The 21205-nt window shown below is 39.6% G+C and overlaps 1 protein-coding gene across 2 annotated transcripts in view; it reads left to right on the forward strand.

Moving 5' to 3' along the window:
- TRRAP (transformation/transcription domain associated protein) overlaps positions 1 to 18326 on the forward strand; it is a 75323-nt gene extending 56997 nt beyond the window's left edge. For both annotated transcript variants that reach the window (XM_077786879.1, XM_021539737.2), the window contains 9 exons: positions 1707 to 1797; positions 2976 to 3175; positions 3920 to 4181; positions 10617 to 10842; positions 11225 to 11442; positions 12188 to 12372; positions 14865 to 15068; positions 15988 to 16182; positions 17019 to 18326. In XM_077786879.1, the coding sequence (XP_077643005.1) occupies positions 1707 to 1797; positions 2976 to 3175; positions 3920 to 4181; positions 10617 to 10842; positions 11225 to 11442; positions 12188 to 12372; positions 14865 to 15068; positions 15988 to 16182; positions 17019 to 17303 (1866 nt within the window). In that variant the 3' untranslated portion in view covers positions 17304 to 18326. The remainder of the gene's footprint in view (positions 1 to 1706; positions 1798 to 2975; positions 3176 to 3919; positions 4182 to 10616; positions 10843 to 11224; positions 11443 to 12187; positions 12373 to 14864; positions 15069 to 15987; positions 16183 to 17018) is intronic.
- The last annotated feature ends 2879 nt before the right edge of the window (positions 18327 to 21205 follow it).

The raw sequence follows: 21205 nt of genomic DNA on the forward strand, positions 1-21205 counted from the left end.
CATGAGGCATTATAGCTCTCCCTTTGGAATTCTATTTAATATATTTTTGTGAATGAGGTAGAACACATAAGCATAGTTAAAAATGCTTGTAACGTAGGAGTAAAGAATGGTTAATTTTTGTGGCTAAAGGGCAAACTCCCTCTGGAAGTGCTTTGGTGTTTGTTCATGCAGGTTGATATAAAATAGTTGTGAAGTCCCATTAATGCACAGGTAGCCATGGGAAGTTCTCACAATACCCGAATTCCAGGCCTGCACTGCTCCACTGTTTCCTGGAGACTGGCACAGGACAACTGTTGTGCTGAATTCCTCACAGAGCTCCTTTCTTTCCCTCCCCTACTGATTGTTGAGATATGGAATTACTGACCATGCAGGTCCCTTCCAGTTCAGGGTATTCTGTGATCCTGTGAGATTGAGCTCCTTTTATCCTATCCCATCTTTCCTCTTTCAGACCACTGAGAATGTGAGTTTTTGTAGCTAGAGAATGTCCATTTGTGTTGGCATGGGTGTACACAGGTCTGGATATGCATTTGTCTGCAGAGGTATTCATGTTTCCTTCCCTCTCTTCATAAAATTAAAATTTAACTTTGAAGAGACCATGCTGCCAAGCAGCCTAAGATGCCAAAGTAGGTAAGGGAAACTTTGATGGGTATGGCTTGGTATTGTCTGGCAACACCAGTGTGCTCCACTGTCTTCTGGCAGAAAATACTCATTTCAACACTTTGTAGACACTTTATTTGTTGAGATCTGTATAAAATTTGTAGAAGTTAGTGTTTGCTCAGAATTCATACACTAGCTGGAGCTTAGACTTGTAAATATCACAGATACTCCTGTTTGTCTTGCCTTTAAACTTCAGGTACACAGAAGAAGTGTGAAATAAAAAAATGCCATATTTTCTGTGTTACTGTTATAAAACTCCACAATTCTCCTCAAATAACTTTTAAGTTACAGCATGAAGCATCTATGTGTCAGGTTAGTTATCTGTCATAAGTATCAGATTACTGAATGCTTCAATCCCATTGCTATATTTCCACCACTTACCATATCCATTTGGGTGGAGAAAGGATCTGTGATTTAGTAAAATTGTGGGTAAGAAGCCTCAAATGATGACTTAAGATGTGCTCTACTGCAGGTAGTAGCCAAATGGTTCTTTCCTTTAATAGATACTGAGATTTACAGATTTAAATGGGATGCTGAATGTCAACATCTCTTTAGGGTTGTTTTTTTTAATGGAAGCCATAAAATCCTGTTTTTATTTTTGGGTGCAGTTGGTATCCCCTTACATTAAGTGCCACAATTAGGTGGAGTAAAGTTACTCTCTAATGGGCTTTCTTATCAAGTATCGTGGGGCTTGCTGGGAATTGTGGCCTAATTTAAAGACTAACTGCTGTCATTATGTCTGTTTTTCTTCCATTATGCACATGAGTAAGATCTTTGAGCTGGCCCAGCTGGAGCTCTGACATTATGCTGCTTTCAGGTTTATTAGGCAATATGATCTGGAAACCCTAATTAGGTAATGTCTTAACAGTGTGTGCAGGGAGCTACCAATTCATCCTCTTCGGGCTCCTGTTACTGAACGAATCTTTAATTTCCATAAGCTGTTATTTAACACAAAGAGCTGATTATTCCTGAATTGGACTCATTTACTTGAGAATCTGTGTTGATGTGATCTGTAGTTCCTTAACTGAGAAATGTGTATCTCCAAATAGGTGGGAAGAGTCTATCCCCAGGCTGTTTATTTTCCTATCAGGACCCTCTATTTGACTTTGAAGATAGAACAGCGAGAGCGCTACAAGAGTGGTGAGTTTGGTCCTCATGGAATTGTTTGGGCACTTTGTAACTTAATTGTTAGGTTAAGTTTCACTGGATATTACAGAGAAAACATTCTCTAGAAAACATACCAACTTAGCAAGGCTAAGGAAGAAAACTCTTGATAAGCTCTGCTTTCATTGATTTGTTTCCGAGAAGTTAAACCTGTAGATGACTTGAGGTGTCTTGATTTTTTCTGTATAAAATACTCACCAAGAGGAGTGCCACCTCTTTCATTCTCATGTCACCTTAATTACTGAGAATCACATGTTCTTCACTGGATGTTTATCTTGATAAATTTGTGGAGAAGTAGAAAATTCTTGGTTTATAAATACAAGAGAATGTCGCAGTTTTCTAAGATTCTCTAGACTAATTTTCATTGGAAGCATGAGCCATGCAACATTTTGTTTGTTTTCAAAGGAACCACATTTGAAAAAAATTGTGTCTCCATAATAACTTCTTATGGTGAATTTTCAGGTAGAATGAGCATCTCAGTTTACACCAATAAAAGCAACGTTGGCTTTGAGAAATGTTTAGGAGATGGGGAAAGCACTCAGCAACTTGCACAACAGCTCTTTTCCCAAGAACAAATCACATTTGGAATAGTTATGTCAAATGATTCCACAGAATTTAGTTGTTCTTTTGTCCTATATAATTTCCTGGGAATCCTGGGAGAGCTACTTGAAGAACTCTCATTTCAGTATTGTGTTCTTTATTACAAAGTACATTGTTTATTTAATTGCCCTTTCCATTTGGGAATTAGTTCACTAAACTTCTGTATAAAATTTGAAAGAGCACTAATTAAATAATGTTTTATTTTTGTTTGGATACTCTTTTGCAGAAGGAGATGCCCATATACCCTAATAACTTATTCTTTTCCAGCAATAGTAAAATATTTCCCTGTAGGTTCTGCCAAAAAACACTGCTGGGTGGGTGGGTTGTGTGAGTTAGGTGGGGGTCATCTGATAAAGCAAAACTGCTTAATCACTTTCTGATGGAGTTGTCATGCTAGAGATGGTTTGTGCTAAAAGATACAGACTAGGAATACATAATTAATACTTAGTGTAAATCTCAAGCCAATTCTTGGAACAATTTATTTTGTTTCAAACAGACACACATCAAGTTCATGAAATGTAATTCTTACTTCCTTTTTAATGTTCACTTTCCAGATTCAGGGCAACAGCAGCCAAGTTCAGTTGGAAATCAGTCCCACTCTGCCTCAGACCCCGGGCCCATCAGAGCCACTGCCCCAATGTGGAGGTGCAGCAGGATCATGCACATGCAGCGGGAATTGCACCCAACCCTTCTGTCCTCTCTGGAAGGCATTGTGGATCAGATGGTCTGGTTCAGAGAGAATTGGCATGAAGAGGTATTTGGCTTCAATGACCTTCCATGAATGTATGGATCATCTGAGGGAAAGTTAACTGCAAAATATTTACCCAGAATTAATTTTAAACGTCAAAGCATAACTGTTTGTTTTGATTAGTAAACTGATGTTTGTGAAACTGACTGTTCTCATTGGAGTTTGGATCTTGGTTATTTCTGGAAGCAGTAACAGGGGTTTTGCAGAACTGTTAATGTGATTAATGCCTCTAGGATTTAAGCTGTTGCTCATACGAACTGAAAATGTATATTCTTACATTAAGTCTCAGAGATACCAGTTTCCTTCTTGAGCTGTTGGTGTGTGAGAGGTGGTGATTATTACCTGAAATTTGCATTGCAACAGAGAGCAGATGGACCTGCCACTCTGCTGTTCCTTGCCTCTCAAAGTGTTGGACTACTGTTCTGTCTGCCTAGCACAGTGTTTATTTAAAGGTTTCCTCATATCACTTTCTTTTCGTATATCTCAAAATATGAAATCAGAAAGTTACCTGCTGTTGAAAGAGCAAGTTGTCCTTTGTGAAGCAGCATTTCTCCTGCTCAGTTTGTTGGCAATGCTAATGAAATTCAGTGCTGTCATTCTTATTGACCCTCTGCAGTTTAAGAGTAGAGTTTCAAGCAGATGCTTTTGAGAGCATAATTCTACTCTATGAAACAGAGTGGGAATGAATATTTGGTGTGAAATCAGAAGGCCTGATCTTCCTATTTTGTTTTTTCTGTTTTTCATTCTCAGGTTCTCAGACAACTGCAGCAGGGCTTGGCAAAGTGCTACTCTGTTGCCTTTGAGAAAAGTGGAGCCGTTTCAGATGCCAAAATCACTCCTCACACACTGAATTTTGTCAAGAAGTTAGTCAGTACCTTTGGAGTAGGTCTTGAGAATGTATCCAATGTGTCCACCATGTTTTCTAGTGCAGCCTCAGAGTCACTAGCCAGGAGAGCTCAGGCAACAGCTCAAGACCCCGTGTTCCAGAAATTAAAAGGCCAATTTACAACAGGTAAATGTTTAGAATTTTTTAAATGTTTGCATTTAATCTCCCCACAGTTCAGCTCTGAGGGCATTCTGCTTTTTTAGTCTACTATGTTTCCTGAGAGAAAATTTAGAAAACGGCATTCTGTCATTCAGCAAACCTGAAATAGTTTTGTTCCAGTCCTTTGTGCAGTAATAAATGTAATTCAAGTAGAAAACAGACATCAACCTAGAGAATAAATATATTGTTGTAGTTTTTTATTATTGAAAAGTGTAGTTTGATCACATATGTATTTAAATTAGATTACTCGGTGTAACATTTTTGCAATTTAAACAGAACTGCTGGCTGTATGTGAAGGACAGTAATGATCTCTGCCTCTCTATGATGCCAGAATTTAATGAAATGTTCACACCAGAACTCCAAACTGATGATTTTATGTGAAGTCTTTCACAACAGCCTACTTCTGATGAGTAGGATTACTTTAGTGTTTTGGGTAACTAGATTATAAAAATTCTATTACCTAAATTTACATCATTGGTAAATTGAATCAATAACTTTAATCAGAGCTAATAAAAAAAGATACTTAAGGGAAGTAGCTTATTTGCTTCATTCATTTTCTCTTAACCAGTGGTTACATATTTGAGTATGTGATCTTGGTTTGAAATTCTAAGAAAAGCTTTTTTACAAGCTTGACTTATTTGGTGAAATGTGTTAAGGCCACACAGCTCATACATGACCAAGTGACACTGGTTGGCATCAGTATTTTGGGCTGCCAGAATTTTGAGTTTTGCATAAATTCCTTGGCTTTTCTTTAAAGGTAACTGAGAGTGTTTGACAAGTAGACTTGGGGTGTTTTTTCAACCATTTTGCTGATAATATTGCGAAAATAGGGGAACTGGTGGGAATCCTGTGAAAGTAACTGAGTTTTAGAAGTGACCTACATACCTCGTGCACGCCATGCTTTGCACGATGTCCTTTCTGAGGCACAGCAGTTGCATGACAGCAGATAATGAAAGTCCTGAACCATATGATTGAATTTTTACTGGATGAAGTGTACTAGGGAGAGAAATGGAAGTAGAAACACTTTGTGTGTCTTTAATGGGAGCATACAGGGGGGAAAAGATCGTTGGATAATGATTAATGGGGTAAAATTTCACCAGTCCAAGTGCTGGATTCTGTACCTAGAGCAGAGGAATAATGGCAGGTACAGGTGTAAATGGAGAGAGGAGAGGCTGGAGAGCAGCCCTGGATCAGGGATCTGGGGATGGTTGTTGTAGATACCTTCCAACTGAAATGCTCTACATTAAATACAAGTATGGACTTGATTTTGATTTTTAATAATGGTTTATAGTCTTTACATTGCAACAGTGGTATAGCCACTTATTGCTGTAAGTGTTGTTGATATGCTTAGTTGGATTTGAGTTATTTTTGGTCAGTCACAGCAGCTCCTACTTCCTTTCCTGTGAGCATCAGAGAGCTCTGGGGTTTCCAAGGTGTAAAGGAAAAGTAAATAAAATACCAGACTACAGTCTGTAATATCTGAAGTAATATTTCAAAACATTTCTAGAGAAACATTTAAGAAAGTTTAATTATGATGCAATTACAACCTTTAATTAAAAAGTGGAGAGAATTTCCAGTATTTTTATGCTGTGTTTATTTTTTGCATATCTTTGTGGTATATAAATGGCTGTTAAGGTTTTCAGATGTTCTCTCTTAGTTAAAGAATTATATGGAACAACATATAAACCAAAGTATGACATAGGCCTGGTCATAAAAATCATGTAAAGTCATCAAATGCAAAGTGTTTCTTAGTAAACTTCAGTTAAATAACAGTAATTACTTTCCTTTTTTTGAATATTTCATGTTTTATTTTTCAAGTACGATGAAATATGAATGTCTGTGGGATACATGTAATTATTTTGCTTAGTGCTGGATTAGATTTTGTTTCAATCTATTATATTCAGTGTTTAAATTTACAAATTAAATGTGGGAAAAGAGAAAAAATTAAACCCATCAGCATACTTAATAATTTCTGTAATCTAATTCATTATGCAGAAAATGAAAGTAAGTTTTTAATTGATTTTAAAATAACAGTAACATATATGTAAATAACTGAATAGGATTGTAATTACTGTGCTGCAATTTGCAAGATTTTTTTTAACATTACGAGAAACCAATTGTAGAATGTGCCTGGTGTGTCCTGTCACACCACAATATTCATGTTTGTTTTTCCTGTTCTGAGTACCAGTTGCATTTGGATGATGGACAGATAATTACAGTGGTTGCCTTTCATTTCAAAAGTGTCCAAGCTAAGGAGCTGTCTTGGAGTAAACTTTTTGTCAATTATTCCCAGATTAATGTTGACAGCTATTTTTTATAGACACTTTCAGCAGGTTCCATCAACATCAGAGTTGTATTTTGATTCCTGTTTGGAGCCACTGGAGACTCTCACACCATTTCTTATATTCTGAATTCTTTGTAGCAGTCTGGACTGTTGGAACTGTGATAGGTCATCTTTATCTATCCTAATGTTATATTATAAAAACAAATTTTACTTTGAATTTTTTTTTCTAGAACTTCAAATGCATAGTTCTTTGACCATCTGCTCTTTGTTCTTTCCTTTTCTGCTAAACCTTTTGACATCAAAGAAAGGAAAATGCTGAAAAATGCTCCCTTTGAGAGCTCTCTCAGCAGTGAAAGCAGCAGAAAAGCTGCCTCAATTGTCCTTTTGTGGGCAGATGATAGTTTAGAGTTTGGATCAGCTTCTTTCTGCAACCATCTCTCCTCTCAAGCTGAATATGAATGGAGAGCTCCAAAATACCCTCTTGAAGGGCATGGTAATTTCCTTGAGACTTTGTCCCCCAGCACAATGAATCCTTCACTGTGCATGGCAGCTCTGCAGTCAGGAGGAAGCTCTTGAAATCCAAGTGTGGCTCTGGAGGGGGCAGAGGGAAGAGCTCTGCTCATTTTCAGCATTTTAAGGATTTTTTTTCCCTTTTGCTCAAGAGTGAACATAGTGTACTTTGGTAGCTCTTTCTTTGCTTCCACTGTAATTTTTAGGTAACAGGGTGTTATCCAGGAACCCAGGTGAAGAGATGGATAATATTTGACCTCGGTGTCTGGTCTATGCAGTCTTGGTCTTCTGGAGCTGAGTGATAAACCAAAAGTACTGCTCCATATTTCTGCTTTCCTCTCACTGAGATTTTTCATCTTTATTGGTTTCAACCAAAAGTTCTTGTGAGAAAGAAGTTTTGGGAAGTAGAGTATATAAATGTTTGAATAAAAACTTCAAAAACAAGACAGCACTTCAGTTTTGGAGAATGCTTGGATCTTCTTCACGGGCATAAAGAATTGTCCTGCTCTGTGCAGAAAAGCTTACAACTCAGTCCTCAGGGGCACCCTACATGATGGGTGTCTTGGCTTTTTAACTGGAGATCTTGAGATGTGAACCTTTAATGGAATCAGGCTTTTCCTATGGTCAGAATAATCTTAAAAACCTTCAAATGAACAGTTTCTTGCTCTAAAAGCATTAATAGCCTCTTGCCTTTGATTGATCAGAACTATTTTCTTCCAGTGTAGCAGAAGGGTTTTTTGTATAGTTCTGGAGTTTTCGTTTGGAGGTATTCTTTGTTTTCTTAATGCCATATTACTGTTGTGTAGGCCAAGGGGACTGGGGAGCACAGAGGGTTTGATACTCTAATTTTGCTACCTCAAGTATGTTTTTTGGCGTTTCTTCCTGAGGAATGATGGTACAGCCTTCAATCAAAGTGTGTTAAGAGGCATCAGGATTTTTTTAGGTCTGTCTCACAGGGGAGAAGATTCTCCATTTCTCCTTCCATTGAGAGTGGCAAGAAACTTCAGCAGCATTGAGAAGAGAGAGCAAACTGCTTCCACTGCCATGGCCTTCTGTGAAAATCCCCATTAAGGATGAGGGGGAAAACTTCCCATCCTTTTTAGGAATAGGTGGTGCAAGTACTGTGTTACTTCAGACCAGTGTGTATTAGATTGAAAAAAGTGTTTTCCAGTACTACTGAAGAAATAGATTTTTTTTTTTTTAACAAAATCACTGTTTATATAGATTAAGATGTCTGCAAAGCAGAGAGACTTTGTGCACAAATAATGTTTGGTCTTGTATTTCCCTTTCTTCCAGCTGAAATGATTTTTCTTCTCAGATGGGGCTCTCTGTGACATGAGCAGAAAGACTAATTGAACTCTCAGTGTTTCCCATCTGCCACTGGGAAACAAAAGAACAACAAAAATCCTAAAATAGGCATTCAGCAAACTGGAGCTGCTCTTGTGGTGAACTGAGTGACTTTTTTTTGTAAGGAAAATATATTGATGTGTGTTTTTACCTCTTGGCTGATTCACATTAGCACAAAAACTAGTTGCAGTTTGAGGGTACTTTCCTGCACTTCAGAGATTCGGGAGATAAATGATGCAATAATTTTGTCACTTTGATGAAATGATTTACTCCCACTGCTCACTAGAGGGTAGGCTTGGGATTTTAATAAGAGTGTTTTACAGTGATATTGCAGTAGATGCACTGCCCACAGCAGGCAGAAAAAGAAAAGGGAATATTACATCCATAAATATGAAACTGTATTTTTCATTACAGACTTTTTTCTTACAGAAGTGGAAAGGATTTTGTATGAGCTGGTTTTTTGCTCTGTTTTAGGCTGGTAAACTTAGGTCTTTCACTGAAAGATTTTATCATATCAGTTTTTTGTGGATACACAGTGAAATATGTTGGGTTATATGTTCTCAGATATTTATTTAAGTAACAGAACAGCACAATGAAAGCAATCCTAAGGTGCATTGTTTCCTTTGGCATTAAAATCCTGGATTAAAGAAGAGAACTTAGGAGAGCGTATGTGTTGAATGACAGGAACTCTGCTGGCTAAATGAATATTTTAAGTTGTTTTTAGGAGTAAGTCTTTTGGATGATCAGAGTTTTGAGTGGTTTAATTGTGGTTGAAAAAACTTACATGCAGTAATTGCTGTGTGCACATACTTAATTCACTCTTGGCACACTTGCAGGCAGATGCTTGTAGCATATTTATGTGGTCAAATTTTCTGAGCAGTGCTCATGTTTGTTTGGTTTTTGGTATTTTTGTCAACTTAGAAAAATACTGAATGTATATGGCATATTGAAATGAAGGTTCTCCAAGGAAATTTAAACTAATTTTTAAGACTTCATTTCTTGTTGTATTAAATAATACTGAAGGTTCCATTCTGCTCTAGCTGAATTGTCATTCTCTGGTGTTTCTTAGTCGCTTTTTCACTTAAGATATGTTGAGTTTAAAACAGCATCTTCTAGGGAATGGAGATGAGTTAAAAATTCAGGTCTGTTGGTTAATTTGCACAGTTTGGGATGCCGTAACTAATGAGGTTTACAGAGAGTAGTTTGTCTTCTTATCCAGGTGTGTTTAATCTTTCATTGTTGTGGCACTGAAATGCTGAGCCATCATTTCACTTGTGTAATTTATTCATTTTCCCTCTTTTGGGAAATTCAAAGACATTTATTTATTTATTACTTGACTTGTCTGAAACTGTAGTGAGAGCAGTGTTGGGAAGATGGTGATGGTGTGGCCCAGAAAATGCTCAGTATTGCAGTGATTTCTGTTAGAGAATTAACTTGCATAATGTACTGAAGTCCATGTATTGACCTTGTGAAAATTCCTTCTTTACCTTTATGAGGATTAAAGGAGATATTCTCACTCTGTGATGCTGTTGACATTGCAGTGGAAAGAGCAGGCTGTTGCATAATATTGTCATTTTTCCTGGGCTGCTGTGGCTGTTCTTCCTGTAGTGTCTTTCAATTGTTGTCTAAGATAGGAAAGAATAAGAATTTTCTTGCAACTGAGATCAGTAATAATAATAACTTTATTGTTTCTCCTGCAGTTCCTCATGGATTCTATATTGTATCCTCAGCTGGGGCTCTTCCATTCATTTTAGGAGTAAAAAGTCACTACTTATGTTAAATAAATAAATAAATGACTTGTAATTAAACAGGTATAAAATTATAGTGCTATAAAGTAAGCCTACTTTTCCTCTTTCACTAAATCGTCTGATGTAATAATTCAGAGTTTTACTGTTTTTTTTCCTATGCAGTATGTCTGGTTGCAGTATATAGAGAATTCAATACAGAAATAGTATTTAAATTTTTCACTACATGCTTTTCACTGTTTGTGTGACTGCAAAACAAGAAAATCTTAGGAGGTTTATGTACTAAATAACAGAATATTTTAGAGTTGTGTATAGAATAGAGGTAGCAGATTCTGACAGGTTTAAGTTATTGTACTATATAATGCTAGGACTTTGCAAAAGGGTTTTCTATAGAAAATAGAAATATTCAACAGAGCCTGTCTTTTAAAGGCAGTTCAGCTTAGTTGGGGAGTGTGTGTGTTTGGTTTGCACTACTGAATTGGGTAATTTGTGTTTGTTTGGCTTTTTTTTTTTTAGATTTTGACTTCAGTGTGCCAGGATCAATGAAACTCCACAACCTTATCTCCAAACTAAAGAAATGGATCAAAATTCTGGAGGCCAAAACTAAACAGCTTCCAAAGTTCTTCCTCATAGAGGAAAAGTGCCGCTTTCTAAGTAACTTCTCAGCTCAAACTGCGGAAGTAGAGATACCTGGAGAATTCCTTATGCCAAAGCCAACACATTATTACATCAAGATAGCAAGGTAACCTAAAAGTTTGCTTTGGTAGCTGTAATTCTGAAAACAGAGAAGGAAATTAAAGCCCCATCCATCCATCCATCCATCCATCCATCCATCCATCCATCCATCCATCCATCCACTCTGCAAAAGTAGATAGATATTTTATAGTACATAAGTATTTTATATATGTATATTGCATATGTAGTCAAATTTTGTTGCAAGACCTTTTTAATTGATCCCCCTTCAATAATTTTACATTTGATCACTAAACACCTTCACCATTCAGAGCATATTTGGTTTTCTTGTACCTTGCTGTAAGTTGAGAACCGTGCTTTTATTGCCATCACTAGAGATCCTGTTGTTCAAAGCAGTTACAAAGCTGTCTCCAAATGCTGCTTCATGGCAGGTTCATGCCCAGGGTGGAGATAGTGCAGAAGCACAACACGGCCGCTCGCAGGCTGTACATCCGCGGGCACAACGGGAAGATCTACCCCTACCTGGTGATGAACGACGCCTGCCTGACCGAGTCACGGCGCGAGGAGCGCGTCCTGCAGCTGCTCCGCCTCCTCAACCCCTGCCTGGAGAAGAGGAAGGAGACCACCAAAAGACATTTGTTTTTCACAGGTACCCAAGGGGAGAGATCTGTGTTGTTTTTAAATGCAAGTTTGCGCTCCCAGGTTGTAATGGCTGGAGGTTTTTTGAATATTCAGAAGGTAAATTCACATCTGTCTGGGTGATTAGTCTTGTCTGGAGCTGTAGCACCCCTCTGGAGGAGTGCAGCTGATTACGTGGGATCTGGGGTGTTTTTAGAAATTCTTATGTGCCTTGCTTATGATATCAAGTGCACTTGTGAATATTTAAGGCAGAGATGCCCACTGGGCCTGTTGGTGTGGAAATGGGCACACATACTTCAACAGCATTGAAGTATGGGAAATACAATGGAAAATACAACATTTAGAGACAGCAGAAGAGAGACAGAACAAAACCTTTTCTCCCCAAGTAGTGATATACAAATATTGAATTTCTTTTACATCTTCCACATAACATAGAATAAATACTTTCTCTTTTTATTGCTGAATTTCATCTAAACAAACTATTACCCTCATTCCTAAAGGTAAAGAAAAATAGGAAGAATGACGAGTGCTCAATTTTTTTGTTGAAAATACTGTTGATATTTTTGTTAAGATAAAAGAAAACCTAATTCTTTTTTGCCTGAGCTTGTAAATTGGTTATGAGCATAGCATTACATTTTTCTGTTGATAGGCTCCAGCTGATTATTGGGGTTGTGTTTTGGGGGCGGGTGTGTCAGCATTTGGGCTCTGGATGAACTCGGGTTTGCTTTGCTCTCTCTGCCCCGCCCCCTGCGCAGTGCCGCGGGTGGTGGCGGTGTCCCCGCAGATGCGGCTGGTGGAGGACAACCCCTCCTCGCTGTCCCTGGTGGAGATCTACAAACAGCGCTGTGCCAAGAAGGGCATCGAGCACGACAACCCCATCTCCCGCTACTACGACCGGCTGGCCACGGTGCAGGCTCGGGGCACGCAGGCCAGTCACCAGGTACCACAGCAGGGGTCAACCCAGGGCTGTCCCTGCACCCTGCTGTGCCCTGCCCGGGCAACTCCATCCAGGGCTGTCCCTGCACCCTGCCATCCCCTGGGCAACTCCATCCAGGGCTGTCCCTGCACCCTGCCATCCCCTGGGCAACTCCATCCAGGGCTGTCCCTGCACCCTGCCATCCCCTGGGCAACTCCATCCAGGGCTGTCCCCTGCACCCTGCTGTGCCCTGCCCGGGCAACTCCATCCAGGGCTGTCCCTGCACCCTGCCATCCCCTGGGCAGTTCCATCCACGGCTGTCCCTGCCATCCCCTGGACAACTCCATCCAGGGGTGTCTCCTGCACCCTGCCATCCCCTGGGCAACTCCATCCAGGGCTGTCCCTGCACCCTGCTATCCCCTGGGCAACTCCATCCAGGGCTGTCCCCTGCACCCTGCCATCCCCTGGGCAACTCCATCCAGGGCTGTCCCTGCCATCCCCTGGGCAACTCCATCCAGGGCTGTCCCTGCACCCTGCCATCCCCTGGGCAACTCCATCCAGGGCTGTCCCCTGCACCCTGCCATCCCCTGGGCAGTTCCATCCACGGCTGTCCCTGCCATCCCCTGGACAACTCCATCCAGGGGTGTCTCCTGCACCCTGCCATCCCCTGGGCAACTCCATCCAGGGCTGTCCCTGCACCCTGCTATCCCCTGGGCAACTCCATCCAGGGCTGTCCCCTGCACCCTGCCATCCCCTGGGCAACTCCATCCAGGGGTGTCCCCTGCACCCTGCCATCCCCTGGGCAACTCCATCCAGGGCTGTCCCTGCCATCCCCTGGGCAACTCCATCCAGGGCTGTCCCTGCCATCCCCTGGGCAATTCCCTCCAGGGCTGTCCCCTGCACCCTGCTGTGACAGTTCCATCCAGGGCTGTCCCTGCACCCTGCCATCCCCTGGACAACTCCATCCAGGGCTGTCCCTGCACCCTGCCATCCCCTGGACAACTCCATCCAGGGCTGTCCCTGCACCCTGCTGTGCCCTGCCCGGGCAACTCCATCCAGGGCTGTCCCTGCACCCTGCCATCCCCTGGGCAGTTCCATCCACGGCTGTCCCTGCCATCCCCTGGACAACTCCATCTAGGGCTGTCCCCTGCACCCTGCCATCCCCTGGGCAGTTCCATCCACGGCTGTCCCTGCCATCCCTTGGGCAGTTCCATCCAGGGCTGTCCCCTGCACCCTGCTGTGACAATTCCATCCAGGGCTGTCCCCTGCACTCTGCTGTGACAATTCCATCCAGGGTTGTCCCCTCCATTCTATCCTGCCCCTGCAATTCCATCCAGGGCTTTCCCCAGCACCTTGCTGTGTCTTGGCAAATTTCCCTCAGCACTTCTTCAGAATTTAGAAAGTTCATTATGTACTAAATAACAGAATATTTTGGAGTTTAGAAAAGAGGTAGCAGATTCTGACAGGTTTAAGTTATTGTTATATATAAAGCTAGGACTTTGCTTAATGGTTTTCTATAGAAAATAGAAATATTCAGCAGAGCCTGTCTTTTAAAAGCAGTTCAGCTTAGCAGGATGTGCATGTTTGGTAGGTGTCATTAGATATCAGATGCACAGTGCATGGGTAGTGGTTGGATTTTTTGCATGTAATTTAATTTTTCATAATGAGAACTCTTCAGTTTTAGGTGATATTGGAGTGATTTTATTTAAAAAAACTGTATTTGTGTTGCTGGAAGTTGTTTTGGGTAAATGCAACTGAAAACAGGCAGGGTGCTGATTGATTTTTTTTTTTCTCTCTTGTATAGTGCTTTAAAAATAATTAATTGACAGCATGGGAAGTAGCATTTCTAATTTACATAAGCAGCTTCAGCATGGTATGTGAGGCAGGCTTCCCATGTTCTTCTAATATTTCTCTTAAAATTGCCAGGGGATCCATTCATCTAAGCCAAACAGAAGCAGTTGGGCAATCTCACCTAATAAATTAAGTACTCAGAAAGAACAAAGCTCTCTCTCTCTGTAACCTTGCATCAAACAACTAGTTGTGATATATAAGGTGGTTTTATGTGTTTTTTTTTCTTAGTGTTAGTGCAAATTTATACATAAAATGCCAGTCCCATTCCAAATACAGCTTTTAAAAAATACCCAGAAGATATGTATTACAGATGTAGTTTAAACAATTGTCTCAGACTTTCTTTGTTACAAAATAAAAATGGAAGTGCTATGTAACATTTGTTTCTATTTTCAGAATTCTTACATTTGAAACTTTAACAGCCCTTTAATTGAAGTCAACATGACTATCATGCTTTCTGGTGTAACAGAACAGATCCTTCTTTTTCCAACTAATTAGGCCTAGTATATGCTATAGTAATTAAATATTTTGGTAGGGTTTTTTTTTTGCTTTTTCTAAAATTAGATACAGCTATTTAGAGCAGATTGGTAGTTGTTTTAGGTCGATTTGTTTTTTGCTAAGAAGTGCATTAAAAATGCCTTTTTCCAACTAACCCTTTTGCTGTGCAGGTTCTCAGAGACATCCTGAAGGAGGTGCAGAGTAACATGGTGCCTCGCAGCATGCTGAAGGAGTGGGCTCTGCACACCTTCCCCAACGCCACGGATTACTGGACCTTCCGGAAGATGTTCACCATCCAGTTAGCCCTCATTGGCTTTGCAGAATTCATCTTTCATTTGAACAGGCTCAACCCTGAGATGCTGCAGATTGCCCAGGTGTGCTTCAGTTTGTTCATTCTCTCGTCTTGGATCAGATGGATATTTGCACTGTGCTTTTGAAATGAGTTGAAGTTCAACATAGATAATTAACAGTGCGTTTCAGTAGGCTTTTTATTTCTGTGTGATTGCACATCCTGTAGGGAGTACTTTAACCTGCAGGCCCATGGACATCAACTCTGCCCTCTGTGGTGAGAGTTTAGAACCTTGTGAAATTGTTCTTAGATACTTGAACTCTTCATGTAAATGACTGATAAGTCTCTGCTTTTAGTCTTCTTTCTAATGTATTTTGCTTTCAAAATACCTTTGTATTAAATCAATTAGCTATAAGAAAATTAAAATATAGAACTTCATTTTCTTAAAGGGCTGTACTCCTTTTTAAATATCATCCTCTTTTGAGCATATCCATCAAGCTACAACTTGTTTTAATCAAGATTTTTCTGTTTTAACCCTCTATTTAAAATTATGTTTGCCACCTTAAAAAAGAGCAAAGGTGGTACTTATTAAAGTCTCAATGTCATTTTAATGTATGGAGAGCTATAGTCTGTAGAGCAATTAGGATTTTTTTGATCCCTCTCTTAAGTGTTCAGCTGTCTACCCACAGTGAACCTTGGACACTGAATGTTGCTCCAGAGGTCTATTATAGTGACTCCATATAGATCAGGATCCAGAGTCATGTATTCCTTAAATTTGGTATTATATGTATTTAATAAAGGGTTTGGACACAACATTTTGAGAGCAATACTTACCTTTGTGCATGCCTTTATTTATAACTTCATTGCTCAGAAGTTGTTTGGCTAAACGAGTGAAAAGTACTGTTGGAACTCGGCAATAACAGACATAAAACCCCAACTTTTTTGTTCCATGAATGAAAACCACTTTCTTCAATTGTTTTTGTGCATTTTTCTGTTAAACCCAGGACACTGGCAAGCTGAACGTGGCGTACTTTCGCTTTGACATTAACGATGCCACCGGGGATTTGGACGCCAACCGCCCGGTTCCCTTCCGGCTCACCCCGAACATCTCGGAATTCCTCACCACCATCGGGGTGTCAGGGCCCCTCACTGCATCCATGATTGCAGTAGCTCGCTGCTTTGCACAGCCAAACTTCAAGGTTTGTAAACCTTTTTTGCAGGTTTGTATTTGACAATTTATAAATAAAACAGGACTTTTTTTGGTGAAGGTAGGAGCTGAATGATGGTGTGGATTTGTTTTTAAATTTTACCCTGAGGTCATCACAAAGGCCAGCTGATATGTTGGAAATGTTTGGAAATTCCTTATGTTATGTGTAAATGTTTGATTTGACTTTGGACACATAAAATTTTGCTTTAGAAGCTTGAGATTGTTGGAGTTGGCAAATTAATACCAATAACGCAAGTCAGTGATGAGAAAAAATAGGAAAGTATTCGTTGCAGGCATTTCTTTTTCATCTAAGGATAGAACTGGCCTCTATAACATATATGTGTATATCTATTAGATACATATGTATGGATGTTGTAGTCAGTGTTCTTTCCCTGTGTAGCAGAAAATAATATTCCCCGAGAGTGTAATGACTGCAATAAAACCCTCCAGCTTTTCAAAGTACTCCAGATCTTTCCCCAAGACTTCTGTCTGTGTGTGTGGTAAAAGCCATGAATTTAGTGGAGTAATTTAAAAATAGGATGTACACAACTGTATCTGTGTATCAATATCTTAATATATGTTATTAATTTCTGTAGGAGTCATTGCGCTGTGCTTTTGTAATGGAAGCTTTTTATGAGAAGGAATACATGGAGAGGGAATAATAAAATGTTTGGAAGCCATGCTCGCCTTGAAAAGTCTGAAATTGCAATGTGGCACCAAAAGTGTCAAAATACTGTCAACTGAAATCTAGTTACAATTCTGTAATCTGATAGAACCTGATCATTCTGTGGATTAAGTGCAATAATCTGATTTTTCTTCTTCATATAGGTTGATGGCATCCTAAAAACTGTGCTAAGGGATGAAATCATTGCGTGGCACAAAAAAACCCAAGAGGACACCTCCTCTCCGCTGTCAGCAGCTGGGCAGCCCGAGAACATGGACAGCCAGCAGCTGGTTTCTCTGGTTCAGAAAGCTGTGACTGCCATCATGACTCGCCTCCACAACCTCGCCCAGTTTGAGGGAGGGGAAAGCAAAGTCAACACCCTGGTGGCAGCTGCCAACAGCCTGGACAACCTGTGCCGGATGGACCCCGCCTGGCACCCCTGGCTGTGACTTGGACCTTTCAATAGTTTGGGGAGGGGGAGGGTTGTTTTTCTTTTTTTCTTTTTATTTTTTTTTTTTTTGTTTGTTTGTTTTTGTTTTTTGTTTTGATTTCCTTCCGTTTGTGAATATGTGAGCCATATTTGTGTTAAGAAAATGTGAAAAAAGCTTTCCAGACAACGGCTTACCTGTCACACTGTGTTTTGTCAGTTTTCATTCTAGCTGTGTTTACAGTACTAGAGCGTTTTTACTGATTTTAATTCCGTAGGGAGACATTTTCTCCTGTTTAAGCAGTTGATATGCAACAGCAGCTTTTGCAAATAGATTAAAATGAAGAGAGAAAAATAATATACAGAAAAATCTAATTTTGTGATGAAGACTATGAAACTAGTATTGTTAGATTTAGGATCTGCCATTCCTAATAACCTGCAGTATATGAATTTTTTATACAATAGTAATTACTAAAAAGAAAGAAAAATACAGTGATCCCAGTTTTCCTCCTTGAAACTTTACTTAATCACTCTCTCTTCACAATGCCAAATTGAAGGCACAGATAAATGCTCTTAACTTTTAAGTTTGCTTCAAATTTACATGAGCAATGTTGCTTTGTACAGACAATTTTGTACCAAATGTTATAGGGGTGAGATTTTGTTAGGCACTGAGAAAATGATGATAAAATTGTGCTGACTTTTCCTGGAGCACAAGCTGTGTACAGTAAAAGTGTAAACCATTTAGAGGATTTGGTTTAGTTGTGGACAGTGTTTGGGGAGAAGTTCATAAAAGGATGGAAAAAGCCATCCTTTGATACCTGTATTTGTCTGTAATAGAGAAAAAATGAAATCTTATCAAGGTCTCTTTACTGTTTAGAATTACAGTAGCTTCTTTAGAATGAATTTGTTCCTTTGTAATTTAAGAAGAGCAGTTTAATGTTTCACTTGTCTTTCTGTTGTGTTAGCATTTTTATAAAACTTGAGTGTTGAGAATGTTAAATTTGTACAGAGTGATTTTTTTCCAAATAAATATTTTATAAAACTCCCTGTGGTATTAATTTTATTTATAAAATTTTTAATATTATCTTATGACTGTGACTTTGCTTCATTGTATGATGGATGAATCAAGCATGGCCCTTCATTCCCGTGCTTGGTGCTCCTTTTGTATTAAAGAGAGTATTGCTCTATGGGGAAGCTCAAATAAATGAGTGCTAAGGACTATATAAGGATTTGGAAAACAAGCATACTTTTTTTTTTTTTTTGCAAAGACTTCCTTATCAAAATCATGTTGGCAAGAATAATCTTCTTATAAAACATAGCACTTCCTGCATGTGTCACAACACACTCTGTCTGCAGTCATTCACAACTGAGCTCAGTGCTTTCATGACTTGAAGGGAATTGTTGCCTTCCCTTTATTGAAGATTGTAATATTTGCAGCTGTGAAATACAGCACACACAGCACAGAGGAGATGCAGGATCATTTCTTATTTGCACATCTTGGATATGTCTGAGAGATGACAGCATTCTCTGACAGGAAGTCTTCAGATAATTCAGCCACTTTTCTGTCCATGATAGAAATCTTAATGGGAAAATGTGAATGTGAGTTAAGAGACAAACTTTGTTGTCTTTAGATTTGTGACATCTCTCTTGCTCATGGCATCATCTCAGATATACTCCTGAGACAAGGCTTGGGGTGTGAGGGAGCAGAGAGTTCTGTTAATGAGCTCCCTGATGGTGTTAATGTGCAAATGTTAATACCTGGTTCCCTTCTTTCATGAGCATATGCTATGGCTGCACCTCAACTTGTGAGAAGGCTTACACAGTCTTAACCCAGAGTTTTACACCAGCTCAGGAGATAAATCTGAAAGCTTTTAGTTATACATGAGCATTCTTCAGAGCCTGGGGGATATCTGACATCTCTGGTATCAGCAGCAGCTGTCCATTAGCAGGAGAGTGGTTTGACAAAGTACAGGGTAGGAAGTTCCTGATTATCATCAGGAACATGTGACATCTATCTTAGCTGCATTTAATTTTTTATGATTGTAGATAAGGGTTTCCTCTGTCTTGTTAGAGATCCATGCTCAGAATGCATCTTGCTGAGCAGATACTTGAAAGTGAACTACATTAAATGTCAATTCACTCTAAGTATTCCCTTCAAGGTTTCTTCCCTCATACTACACATAAAAAGCTCATGTCATTACTCTGTGAAATCAAACACTCAAGAATTAAGAGAGGTCAAAATAAAAATTCCCTGTGAAACTGTGTATATGAGCATGATGCCATTCTGAAAATTCCTCCTGTTGTGTTTACTTTTTAACCTCTGTACAGTTACAGACAGATTTCACCAGATCTTCATGAGGGTAACTAGTCACAAGTCCTTAACACCAAAGTTGTGCCAGCCATAATTCTGTATAAAAAACATGTTGGTAGCCTTTGGCACATTTACCTGTGTTGGTATGAATTGGGCACACAAGGCAAATTAGAAATACTAATAATTAAGAAGCAAGTTAGGCATGAGAAACTGGATAAAAATGTAAGGTCTGGATATTATATAGAAAATAAGTAGTTGTCAGGTTTCTCACATTACACTGTTTTTTTTTCCCCTGACTTTTGTAATCATGTTTGACTCTGTCTTTATTAGATGATGATGCTGCAATTTAAATTTTTGTTATTACAGTCTGCTCTCAAAGTAGATTATCAGAATTTGCTTAAGTCAATTGTACTCTGAAACAAAAGCCTTTAACAGTAGTTGAGTGTTTGAGTCCACCCTCTGAAAGTGGTGTGCCACTTTCCTCTCCTGTAATTGGGCTGTCCATGAATTGTCAGGTACAGAGTGAGCAAGGGATTAGTTATTACTGGAAGATGATGACTCAAAGCCTTTCAGGGGCAGACAATGAAAGCTCTGTTTCATAATGGCAGTCGAATAAAGTTGCTTTTAAGGCTCTGATCTGTTTCAAATATGATGTATGAAATGTTTCTTTTGTGGTGTAGAAGCCTTTCCAGAGAGAAGATTTCACACTCACAGGAGCTTTTAATCAGCTCAGTGCGGGTGCATTTCACATTTTAGAGGTTCAAGAGGGCACATGTGAAACAACTGGTGACTTGTATGTGGTTTATCATCATCATCCCTTGACTGTGTCAGGTCTCACTGTCCCTGTGTGCATGAGCTGTGAGCCAAAGGAGAGTGTCACCTCACCTGGGACTTCTAAACCAGGCCTCAAGGTGCTGAAATGCAGAAAAAAAAAAAAAAAAATGAGGAAGTCTGTGAAATTGTTAACTTAGACTTTCATCTCTTCACTGTGGCTTTTTCATCTTTAAATGAGCCTTGCCTTTCCCTGAGAGCTCTAAGCATGGGTTGTGCTGCCTCTCTGCCTTCGAACTTCTCCTTCCCCTGTTATCATCTATAGTAAAAATGTGGCAGACCCCGACTCAGGGAAGAAATGCTGATGCCTGGCTCCAGATCAGAAGGCTGAAGGATAGTTTTGTTAAAACTATACTATATTACATTAATATACTATGTAAATAGATACTATACTATTCTACATACTTACTTCTTACTTACCTATCTAACCCAAACTCATGACTCTGCTGAGAGTCCAACACAGCTGGATCCATTGGTTACTGATCCCAAACAACCTTCACCAGAATCCAACCCAGCAATCACTGCAGGTGAACAATCTCCACACCACATTCCACATGGGCAAAACAAAGGAGCAGAGATAAAGATTGTTTTCTTTCTGTGCTTCTCCTGAGAGACAGAATTATGTCTCTCTGGCCAGAGGATGTGAATGTCACAATCATCCAGTGCTTTACTCTGAGAAATTTTTTATTTCTTCCAATTTTCCCCAAAAACCACCACACAGGATTGGAGCATCCTGGTTCCAGCTGGGGCTCCTCAGCTTCTCGGGAGCTCCTGGCACTGCA

This window comes from Lonchura striata, chromosome 16 (genome assembly GCF_046129695.1).
Source record: "Lonchura striata isolate bLonStr1 chromosome 16, bLonStr1.mat, whole genome shotgun sequence".
Classification (NCBI taxonomy): domain Eukaryota; kingdom Metazoa; phylum Chordata; class Aves; order Passeriformes; family Estrildidae; genus Lonchura; species Lonchura striata.